The 11569-nt window shown below is 41.2% G+C and overlaps 1 protein-coding gene across 1 annotated transcript in view; it reads left to right on the forward strand.

Annotated features, from left to right (window-relative positions):
- Ccdc14 (coiled-coil domain containing 14) overlaps positions 1–10659 on the forward strand; it is a 33408-nt gene extending 22749 nt beyond the window's left edge. The window contains exons 10-13 of the mRNA XM_021209649.1: positions 888–958; positions 6604–6822; positions 7230–7362; positions 8477–10659. Coding sequence (XP_021065308.1) covers positions 888–958; positions 6604–6822; positions 7230–7362; positions 8477–9401 — 1348 coding nt within the window. The 3' untranslated portion in view covers positions 9402–10659. The remainder of the gene's footprint in view (positions 1–887; positions 959–6603; positions 6823–7229; positions 7363–8476) is intronic.
- The last annotated feature ends 910 nt before the right edge of the window (positions 10660–11569 follow it).

Genomic DNA, 11569 nt, shown 5'->3' on the forward strand with positions numbered 1-11569 from the left:
ACACACACACACATATATATATATATATATATATATATATATATATATATATATAGAGAGAGAGAGAGAGAGAGAGAGAGAGAGAGAGAGTGTAGTTGGCACCCACAGGCATTCTAGTTGACAGAAATGGCAATTATTTTAAAGGTAAACTACAGTAGTTAGGTTATTGTATAAGTATACACACACACACACACACACACACATATTATTTTGAAAGAGGAGCTGTGAAGATAAAGAAATGGAAAACAAAGGAAACGTGTACATGGTGGTTCTTGAGTGTTGTCCCAACACTTAAGAGGCTAAGGTAGGAGAATCCAGAGTTCCAGCCACTGTGAGTTGCCATTCTGAGTTCCAGGCCAGTCGTGGAAATAGTGGGCCACAGTTTATGGTGTCCGGAACAATTCTGCACCTATCTGTCCTGAGCCTGGTTAGTGCAGTCCCAGCTACTCAACAGAGACCAAGGCAGGAAGATTACCAACTCAAAGCTAGTCCTTTGATCCCAGTACTCAGGAGGCAGGGTCAGGTAGGTCTCTGTGAGTTCTAGGCTAGCCTAGTCTACAGAGAAAATTCTAGAACAGCCAGAGATCTACAAAGAAACCATTTTTCCAAACAAACAAACAGATCTATGGATATAGAAGGCGTTTGCTATGAGGCAGAAGGGTGCTAGGCTCAAAATGTGCCCCTGATAACAGTTGGGGGTTGAAGTTTCATTTATTTAGATTTTGTGTTTGGTTTGGGGTTTGAGATGGACTGGTGACTGTAGTATTTATCTTTTTTTGGTAGATTTTTTTTTTAATACCCTATCAAAAAAATCTGATTTATCAAAATATCTGATGTATATTGTAAATGGGCTTAGGATTCTTACCCATCTTTATGACTTTCTTTAGGCAACTGAGAATTTTGAATCAGCGCCTCCGAGAACAAGAGAAAACCGAAAAGGGACCTGGTAACCTTGAATGTAGGTGAAGAAACTTGAAGGGTTGAAATTGAAGTCTTCATTCCTCTGGAAATGTTGGTGCAGACTTGTGCTTTATCTAAGTGGAGTTTCTCCCTGTATCAACTTTTTAAAATTAGGAGTTACTGTATTATAATCTTAAACAGTTGTTGGGTATGTTTGTAATCTCAGCATTTATGAAGTAGGAGGATTGCCACACGTTCGAGGCCAGCCTGGGCAACATAACGAATGCCACTCCAGCCAGAACTGTGTGTAGTAAGACCCTACCTTGAGAAACCAAGGTAATAAATGTGCAGGTATCTTAAATAGCCATGGAAGTATTCTGCTTGTTATCTCTACTGTATTTAAGATCCTCTGAAAGATATTTCAGCCTTTCCCACAATGTGGACAACAATGAAATGAAAATCTTTGTACCGGGATCTTTGTGAGCATGCATCGAGGTTTTGCAGGATGGATTTCTAGTAGAAGTACTGAGCCAGAGTGCATATGTAGTTATTTTGGCAGATATTGTCAAATGACCCTTATTATTTTTTTTAAATGGGAGTCTTACTGTATTGCTCAGGCTGCTCTTGGACTTGGAGGCTCAATTGATCTTCCCTCCTTACCTCGGTCGCTGCAGCCACAGGTGAATATCACATCTTTATGGATCACAGAGCTTCGTGGAGAAAACAGAAGTCTAAGAACAGATGAAATCTCTTTTCAATATTCTCAGGGGTTTTTCCTAGAGTCTAATGTAAATGTGATGTTATAAAGAAGTATATTGATGCACTAGAATTTTTTTCAATTTTTTAATGATAAAATATATTCAGACAGTATGGATGAAATAGGGAAAAGTTTTTTGTAATACATAAGGCATATTTCTTCTAATGTATAACTACCACTTACAACGTGGGAAGAAAATTTGAGCAACCAACGAGCAAACACTTTATAAAGTGCTTAACTTCACCAGAGTAGTGTACGATAGTTCATTCTGGTTCTGCTATTAGTAAAAGGTGTCAGTAAGAAGAAGGCCAGAGAGGAGGCCAGAAAGGAAGAGGGGAGATCGGAGGTTGCCTCTCTAAGCGTATTCTTTGTATTTTCTTAATCATTTACCTTAGTGACTTTTTATTACTGTTTACAATAATTTGTTTACTAACAGCTCCTTGAGGGACCTTGGGGTCTATGTTGTTCACTGCAGCACATCCAGAGTCTAATAGTGATTCGTACACAGTAAGCAGTCACTTAAGACTGCGTAAGCCAATCAAAATGGTGCCCTATGCCTTTATGTCAAAAAAAAAAAAAAAAAAGCCGGGTAGTGATGGCGCATGCCAGCACTCGGGAGGCAGAGACAGGCGGATTTCTGAGTTCGAGGCCAGCCTGGTCTACAAAGTGAGTTCCAGGACAGCCAGGACTACACAGAGAAACCCTGTCTCCAAAAACCAAAAAAAAACCCAGAATTTCATGCATACACACAGTGCCTTTTCATCATATCCTCCTCTCATGCTGCACTCTGACTCCCCAGCAGGCACCCAGCACTACCCCTGCCCTCCCCCAGCACAGCCCCTGCCCTACCCCAGCACAGCCTCTGCCCTCGCCCAGCAGGCATCTTAGCACAGTCCCTGCCCAGCTTCATGGCCTCTTTGTTTTTTAAACCTGCTGAGTTCAGTTGTGTTATTCCCTGGAGCATGGGCAACCTACCATTGACATCCTCCCCCCCACCCCCCAAACAAAATGACTCATCCCTCATGATCCTTCAACTGTAAATAGCTCCTCCATTGGGGGTAGGGTCTCCATGCCCCTCAACTCTTCAGTGCAGAGTTTTGACTGGTTTGATCTTGTACAGTCACCATAGCTACCATGAGTTTATGAGTGGCATGACCAGGCTGTGTCCAGAAAACAGCAGTCGGGCACTCCTCCCCATCGTCTAGCCTGGGGAGGACTGTGATGGAGATGTCCCATTTATGGCCCAGCATTCCCAGTCAGCTGCTCTCAGCACTCAGGGCAGGCAGGAGTCTCTGCATGAGAGGCTTCCCACTGTAAAAACAGCCTTCTCTGACCAAGACCAAGGACACCACAGATCTGTAAGTACACGTATGAATATTGAGAGGAGAGTTGGACAGCTTCACCGTTTAGCAAAACAACAGTGGGGTCCCCTGGGGCCTGTGACCTCTCCAGTCATGAGGTGTACAGTAGAATTCCCTCCTGTGCAGCAGGCCTCAGATCCAATCAGAAAGTTTGGCTCTATTTAATGCACACACCTTGCCTAGCAGGTCAGTACTGTAGCATGCTAGGTCTTCTAGATGCAGGATTTGTGTCTCCTCCCCTACCCCTAATATACAATCTGCATAGCTTCTTCCAGCACCAGGAAACCTGGGTAGGAAGGTCCCTGGCCAGCTCCAGATTGATTTCGCTACATTTCACAACCAGGAGGCTCTTACCATCCTTTTATGGTAGACAACCAAAAGCAATGGCAGAAGCCTCTTGGGGGCTTTGAGGGCCTCCCTGACCAATAACTTACAGGAAGGTATTTCACGTTCTGCATGGAGATTTTCATTTAATAACCTATGTCTTCTGGGAGTAGCTTTGTCTACCTGTGCAGGCTACCTCTGGTCAAAGTCCTTTTTTAAAAAATGTATAGTTTAAAATTTGTTGACATAGGATTGGGTTTCCATGTTTTTACTTTCACTCTTAGTTTTGAGTAACCCACTCTGCCACTCTCCTATTCCATATAACCCCACCCCTGTCCCTGCTTAACCCTGTAACTGCCAATATTCTTTCCCTCTTCTTTATACCACACAATTCTACTATCCCTCCCTCTGTTCCTATTCCATTTACCTCTTCGTGGGCACTTCCTCCTTCCTGAGCTCCACAGACCCCACCAAGTTGAACATCAAATCCATAATTTGAATCTAGGAACCATGTGAAACAGAAGCATGCAGCACTTGCCTTCTGGGGCCTGGACAACCTTATTGACGCAGTATTTTACCAGCGCCATCTGTTAAAGAGGCGATCTTTTCCAGTGTGTAATGCTGGTGAATGTCTGTTGTGGAATGGCTTGGTATCTGGGTCTTCTCTTCTATTCCATTGATCTCTGTGTCTCTTTGTTTGGTTATCTGGAATCTTTTATACTTCCATATGAATTTTAAAATACATAGTTTTTACTATTGATATAAAGAATGTTATTAGAAGTTTTAAATAAATTGTGTGTGTGTGTGTGTGTGTGTGTGTGTGTGTGTGTGTGGTTTGCCTGCATATATGCATCATATACATACCTGGTACCTAAAGAGGCAAGAAGAAGGCATTGGATTCCCAGGGATTGGAGGCCAAAACTGAAGCAGAGACCATGGAAAAATGCTCTTGCACTTGAGCTACCATGTAGATATTGCTTTGGTCTTAAAGGCTAAGCCATCTCTCCAGCCCCTAAAATCTCTTTTAAGTTGTTATTTTGTGTGTTGTTTGTGTACGTATGTAGATATGCCCTTGCCATGATATGCAGTTGAAGGCAGAGGACAACTTGTGAAAATCATTTCCTTTATTTCACCATGTAAGGTCTAGGGATTCAATTCAAGTCATCAGGCATGGTAGGTCGTGCCTTTGTCTGCTGGGCCATCTTGCCTGCCCTCAGTGAATATGGATTGCATTGTGTCTGTAAATAGCTTTTGGTAGGATGGCCATTTTTACAACATTGATCCTATCACCTCTTAAGCATGGGAGGTGTTTCCATTTCTAGTCTCTTCCTTAATTTCTTAATTGCATATTTTAAAGGTTTAGCTATAGAGAGCTTTCATAGCCTTAGCTAGGGTTATTCTGTGTTTTGTTTTATTTGGGATTTTTGTTTTTTAGTGGCTATTGTGAATGGGATTGTTTCCTTGGTTTCTTTCTCAGTGTATTTGTTATTGGGTGTAAGACGTCTCCTAGTCATTTTGTATGTTAATCTTGTATTCAGCCACTTCCTGACTGTGTTTTCAATTTAGAGTTTTCTGGTGGAGTGTATGGGATCTGTTAAATATAGAAACATATTATCTGCAAATAGAGGTCCTTTGATGACTTACTTTCCTATTTGTAGTCCCTGTATTTGCTTCTCTTGTCTAAGACCTTCAGTATTGTATTAAATCGAGCTGGAGAGAATGGATACCCTTTTCTTGTTCCTTGTTTGAGTGGAAATTCTTTGAACTTTCGCCTATTTGATATGTTGTCTATAGGTTTGTCATATATGGCCTATATTATGCTAAGGTTGGGAGCTAAGCTGAGAGTGAGACCCCAGGCAAAGGAACCATTGTGTTTTACATTCACACACAACATGGGATAGTATGATTCTTTGTGTTTAAATATATATTTTATGTAAATCATTGTCTACATTAGTATTTTCCAGAAAAGTAACCAAAATGATAGTGATTGATTCTGGTTGGAGAGCTAGCATGGAGAAAGGGAGGCACATCAGTGAGAATTTTTTGGCGTCTTTGGAATTTTTTCGAGTTTGACATATTTACTTTGCACATGTATTACTCATTTGTTTTAAAAGGTAAAAACAATCTATGACTAAAACATCAATTGGGAAAGAAAGGCATTACTTCTGCTGTTTACCTTTTAGAATATATGCAGTATTTATATTGCATTGTGCATGTTACTACTGAGGGAATCAGTGAACTCAGGGGTTTTTCTTTTTCTAAAAGACATGTTTTTTAGGTGTTTTTTTAAAAAAATTGGGAAACAGCTATATCAGGCTCCTTTCAGCAAAATCTTGCTGGCATATGCAATAGTGTCTGCATTTGGTGGCTGACTGTGGGATGGACCCCCGGGTGGGGCAGTCTCTGGATGGCCCATCCTTTTGTCTTAGCTCCAAACTTTGTCTCTGCAACTCCTTCCATGGGTATTTTATTCCCTATTTTAGGGAGGAATGAAGTATCTACATGTTGGTCTTCCTTCTTGATTTTCTTGTGTTTTGGAATTGTGTCTTGGGTATTCTAGGTTTCTGGGCTAATATCCACTTATCAGTGAGTGCATATCAAGTGACTTCTTTTGTGATTGTGTTACCTCACTCAGGATGATCCTCCATATACATCCATTTGCCTAAGAATTTCATAAATTCATTGTTTTTAATAGCTGAGTAGTACTCCATTGTGTAAATGTACCACATTTTCTGTAACCATTCCTCTGTTGAGGGACATCAGGGTTCTTTCCAGCTTCTAGCTATTATAAATAGGGCTGCTATGAACATAGTGGAGCATGTGTCTTGTGAAACTATGCCAATGCCTGGCAAATACAGAAGTGGATGCCCACTGTCATCTATAGGATGGAACACAGGGCCCCAATGGAGGAGCTAGAGAAATTACCCAAGGAGCGGAAGGGGTCTGCAACCCTATAGATGGAACAACAATATGAACTAACCAGTACCCCCAGAGCTCATGTCTCTAGCTGCATATATAGCAGAAGATGGCCTAGTCGGCCATCATTGGGAAGGGAGGCCCCTTGGTCTTACAAACTTTATATGCCCCATACAGGGGAACGCCAGGGCCAAGAAGTGGGAGTGAGTGGGTAGGGGAGCAGGGCGAGGGGAGGGTATAGGGGGCTTTCGGGATAGCATTTGAAATGTAAATGAGGAAAATCTCTAATAAAATAATTTTAAAAATAAATTGTGAAACAACTATTTGATGTGTTTTATCTTACAGTGTTTTCCCTTCAGTCACTGAATATGTCACTGCAGAGTCAGCTGCAAGAGTCACTGAAGAGCCAAGAGTTACTACAGAGTAAAAATGAAGAGCTCTTAAAAGTGATAGAAAACCAGAGAGAAGAAAACAAAAAAATCACCACTTTATTTAAAGACAAAGAGCAAACTCTGCTTCACAGTAAACAGCAGCTTGACATTGAAATGACAAGGGTGAAGATGGGTGTGTATCTGCCTCTAGCTACAGGGTGAAGATGGGTGTGTATCTGCCTCTAGCTACTGGGTGAAGATGGGTGTGTATCTGCCTCTAGCTACAGGGAGGTGGGTGTGTATCTGCCTCTAACTACAGGGTGAAGATGGGTGTGTATCTGCCTCTNGGGTGTGTATCTGCCTCTAGCTACAGGGAGGTGGGTGTGTATCTGCCTCTAACTACAGGGTGAAGATGGGTGTGTATCTGCCTCTAGCTACAGGGTGAAGATGGGTGTGTATCTGCCTCTAGCTACAGGGTGAAGATGGCTGTGTATCAGTCTCTAGCTACAGGGTGAAGATGGCTGTGTATCAGTCTCTAGCTACAGTCGTTTGGTTTTGAGCAATAAGGAAACTAAGCAGGTTCTGTTGTGTTTGCTTTAGAGTTGGAGGAAGCCTTGGCCAATGAGAAGAACTCTCGGTTTAAGCTAGAGACTGCAGAAAAAGAAAGTCAGATACTGGGAATAACACTGCGCCAGCGAGATGCTGAGGTTGCACGACTTAGAGAATTAACCAGGTAGCCTTACTTCCCTTGGGTAAGCCCGACCTTTAACAGATGCTCCGTAAACTTTAAACCACACAGGCTTCTTGTTTCCTCCTTTTCCCCTCTTGTCTTTTTTTTTTTTTTTTTCTAATCCTTTGTTCTATTTCACTTTAAAAATCTGAGGCCTGTTTAAAGGCTGTTTATACCATGAGGTTGTAGATTGTGGGTAACTGATGTCTCTGATGAAGAACTGGACAGTGTGTAGTGAAGTAGTGAAGCTCTCTGACTCTGATACCAAAGAGACCTGAGTGGACTCTCAGCTTTGCTGCAGATTATCTGAGTAATTTTGTCCACATTATTTAACCCCTATAAACCCCAAGTTGTAAAGCTGGGACATGAATAGAGTTGTCTGGGGGACCACAGAATAATTAATTCATGATGTGCTCTGATGTGGTCCATCCTCATCTCATGGCAGTAAAGTGAGGGATTTGGCCACAGCCCCCCAAAAATGTCTTCATTCTTTACTCAGTCTCTTCCCACATAAATAAACCTCTTACTTTTTATACTTTTATAGAAACCTTACAAAAATCAGTTTTCTTTTGAGACATCTGTTAATCACTGGATTTTTGTCTACTTATAAATATTTCAGAGAAGTTAATGTTCTTAATGTTTTATAAAACAGTAGATCTGACTATGCCTTAATGATCCCAGATGCTAATCATTCCAGATCCGTTTTTAATTATAAAGATGTCCATTCTATATAAATCATGTGCTATATGTAATGTGCTTAGTTTTATAAATATACTTGACAATAATAAGTTGATACAGAAATTCTGCTTTGCTTTAGTAATATCACCTACTAGTATGACTTTTTTTTTTTAAACTCAAAGGTTCAGTTTGTGACATTGCTTGAGAATAAAATATCTCTACACCTTAAGAAAAAAATTATGAGACTTTACTTTTACATATGATAGTAGATTTGGTATAAAGCAAGATCTTTTGTCATTTGTTATTTTGTTTTTCTTTGCCAAAGCCTTCCAACACTAATGTTCACACTTGCTTTCTGTCCTTTAAAGGATAGAGGCATATAGAAACGCGTTAAAGGATTGAGTAAAACCATCAGTAATTACTAACTTCTTCTTGGCAGAACTTTACAGAACAGCATGGCCAAGCTGCTCTCAGATCTCAGTGTGGACACTGCCCGCTGCAGGATGGGGAACAGCCTCACAAAATCACTTCTCAATGCCTATGATCAACAGCTTCAACAGGACCCAGCCCCTCCTCAGACCTCCATAATGAGCTACCTCAATAAGCTAGAAACAAATCAAAGCTTTATGCATTCAAAGCTACTTAACAGTATGGCACCTATAGAGCCAGACGGACTCTGTGAAAGTGTGCTACCCTCACAAAGGCCTCCCCATAGTGACGCGGGGACAGCAGATGGGGGCTCTGCATCTGGAACTGTCTCTGCTGCTTCAGTGGAGGATTCTGATACAGACTGTGAAACCATCACTGTAATAGAAGATGGATGTAACGTGGACAGTACAGTTTATATCCCCTTTGCAAGAAGCACTTCTAAAAAGCACTCGCCACTTTGTAAGAGACTATCCCCCCAGCCAAAGATAAGTGTTGCTGCAGCACAGCTAGTCAGCGGCAGTGCACATGCCTCTAAAAGAGAAAGTAAACCATTTGCACCTGCAGTTTGTTCCTCACGAAATGAAGCAGAAGATAAACCTGGAAATCTTTCCAGCACATATGACACAGAGGACGTGCAGCTCCTCAGGAAAATCAAAGAAGCAATTGGTAAGATCCCTGCTGCTGCTGAGCAGCCAAAGGAACAAGACACACATCATGGCCCATCAGCTCGTCACAGTCCCGGGGTTCCAGTGAAGGGCAATATTGTTCCTGACAGCAGCTTTCTCAATTCTGACTTGATGTCAGACTGGAGCATCTCCTCTTTCTCAACATTCACGTCTCATGATGAACAGGACTTCAGAAACGGCCTGGCAGCACTGGATGCCAATATTGCTCGACTTCAGAAGTCCTTAAAGACTGGCCTTCTGGAGAAATGAGTCTGGGAGAAAACTGATTGAGGGCCTTTCTTAAAGAGTAGAACTTGGCTATATTCATAGTATATTTTGGGTTCCCCTAAAGAGGACACTTTTTATTATTAATTATGTATGAAATAATAAATGGAGTAAATTTACTGTTAGAATATTTTAACACCTGAAGGTTATAAAAAAATTTTTTTTTAAAAAAACAACAGTTGCTGAGAGAAGAAAGTTGTAGATCAGCAAGTACTGCAGTACATTACTTGACAGCTTCAGCTTCACCAAGAGCTCACTGCAACTGCTGGGTCACGGGTGCAGTACCGAGGGTTTCTGACTGTCTGGAAGGAGAGTAGGAAAGGAGTCAGTACTGTTTAAAATTTCCTCTCTGCTTTGGAATATTTGTTGTTTGTTTCATGATAGTGTGCTTATGTATGGGAATACTCTGTTACAAGCTAGGGCTGTCTGTGGCATGCATTAACAATTCAGAGAGAAAAGATGCCGGTGTACCCACCTCATACAAAGCATTAATTTGTCCAGGGAAATACCGATGATTGGTTAATATATGGTCCTTAAATCTTGGGCATTTTATTTATATTTGTCCTGAATGCATGTTTTATGACCTTTAAAAATAAAGTCAGACTGATAAGGTAATGCTAAGTAACCAAGTTTTACCTAGTAATTTTGTTTTTTTAGTAAGAATTACTGTGTTTTCCTTAATGTCTTTGGAAATGATGGAGTTTTGCAAATCTCAGCACTGGGGGTAACTGCCTTTCTGACCCAATTTCCTCCATCATTTAGCTGAGAATGTTGTTCTATAGTTAACATGAGCTATGTTGCCCTCTCTGCTTCCTAATACCAGCCCTTTGTCCTGTCTTGCCATATAGCCCAAGATGACTTCAGACGTTAGCTCTTCCTCCCTCAGGCTCCTGAGTGCGAGCCCCAGCAGTTCTTACTCACCTGCTATCACAGCTTTCTGGTAAACACAGATTAACTCTTAGACACCAAGTCCTGCCCTGTCAGTAACTCTTGGTACATGTTACCTGCCTGGTGTAGTTGAATTTGGTTCTTGGACTGCCTCTGGCATTCGAGTAGTCTGCTGGTTCCAAATTTTCTCCTGCTTCCTCGACCTCTGAAGGGCCTGCTGGACTACTTAATATATCTTAGACTTTATGGAGAGGGGTCTTTTTTGTTTGTTCTAGGTCTAGATGTATTAAAATGAATTGTAAACTATTTTAAAGACGTAGTCATTCACATTTTAAATATACTTCCTTCCAGTATTCATACGCGAATTTGTTTACTTATTTTGAGATAGCAGGTCACTGCTTTTCACCATTTAAGTTCAGAAACACAAACTAATACAAAGAAGAAAACTGGGTCATCTTTCTGCTCTCCAATATCAACTGTTACTCAAAAACACAAGCAAATTTGGGCAGTTAGATGACTCAGCAAGGAAATGTTCTTGTTGTATAACCCTGACAACCCAAGTTCAATCCCCAGAACCATGTGAGGGTAGGAGAGAACTGACACCCTATAGTTGTCCTCTGACCTACACATGTGCTCCCTGGTAAATCCATGCCCACACACTTAAATGTGTACACTAATGAAAAAGTCGATCTTAAGTAAATAGTTAGGATTTTTTTTTAATATGGTAATTCTGAAGATACAGGAACAATTAGTTTCTCTTACTATATGTTGTCAACACTTCATTTCTGTGATACTGGGATGCATTGGGGTTTCACCTCACTATCAACCAACTGGTTGTGGAGGAACACTAATCCAATTCCATTCAGATACTGTCTTCTTGAAGGTAGAGTCAAATAGGTTGTGGTCTCAGTGCCAACAGACTGACATCTGCCTCAGATGTTAGTCACAAGTCCACAACTGACCGACCAGCCATGCATCAGGGTCCTTAGGACCCCCTTAATAGACTAGATCAGTGTGTTGGTTAGTTTTCTCAGTTTAGCATAAACAGAGCTAGCTGGGAAGAGGGAATTTGGTTGTTGGGGTTTGTTTGTTTGTTTGTTTGTTTGTTTGTTTTTTTAAATAGGGTTTCTCTGTATGGCCCTGGCAGTCCTGGAACTTGATTTGTAGACCAGGCTAGCTTCAAGCTCAGAGATCTGCCCGCCTCTATCTCCTGAGTACTAGAATTAAAGGTGTGTGCCACCACACTTGGCTAGAAAGAAGGAATC

This window comes from Mus pahari, chromosome 12 (assembly GCF_900095145.1).
Source record: "Mus pahari chromosome 12, PAHARI_EIJ_v1.1, whole genome shotgun sequence".
Taxonomy (NCBI): domain Eukaryota; kingdom Metazoa; phylum Chordata; class Mammalia; order Rodentia; family Muridae; genus Mus; species Mus pahari.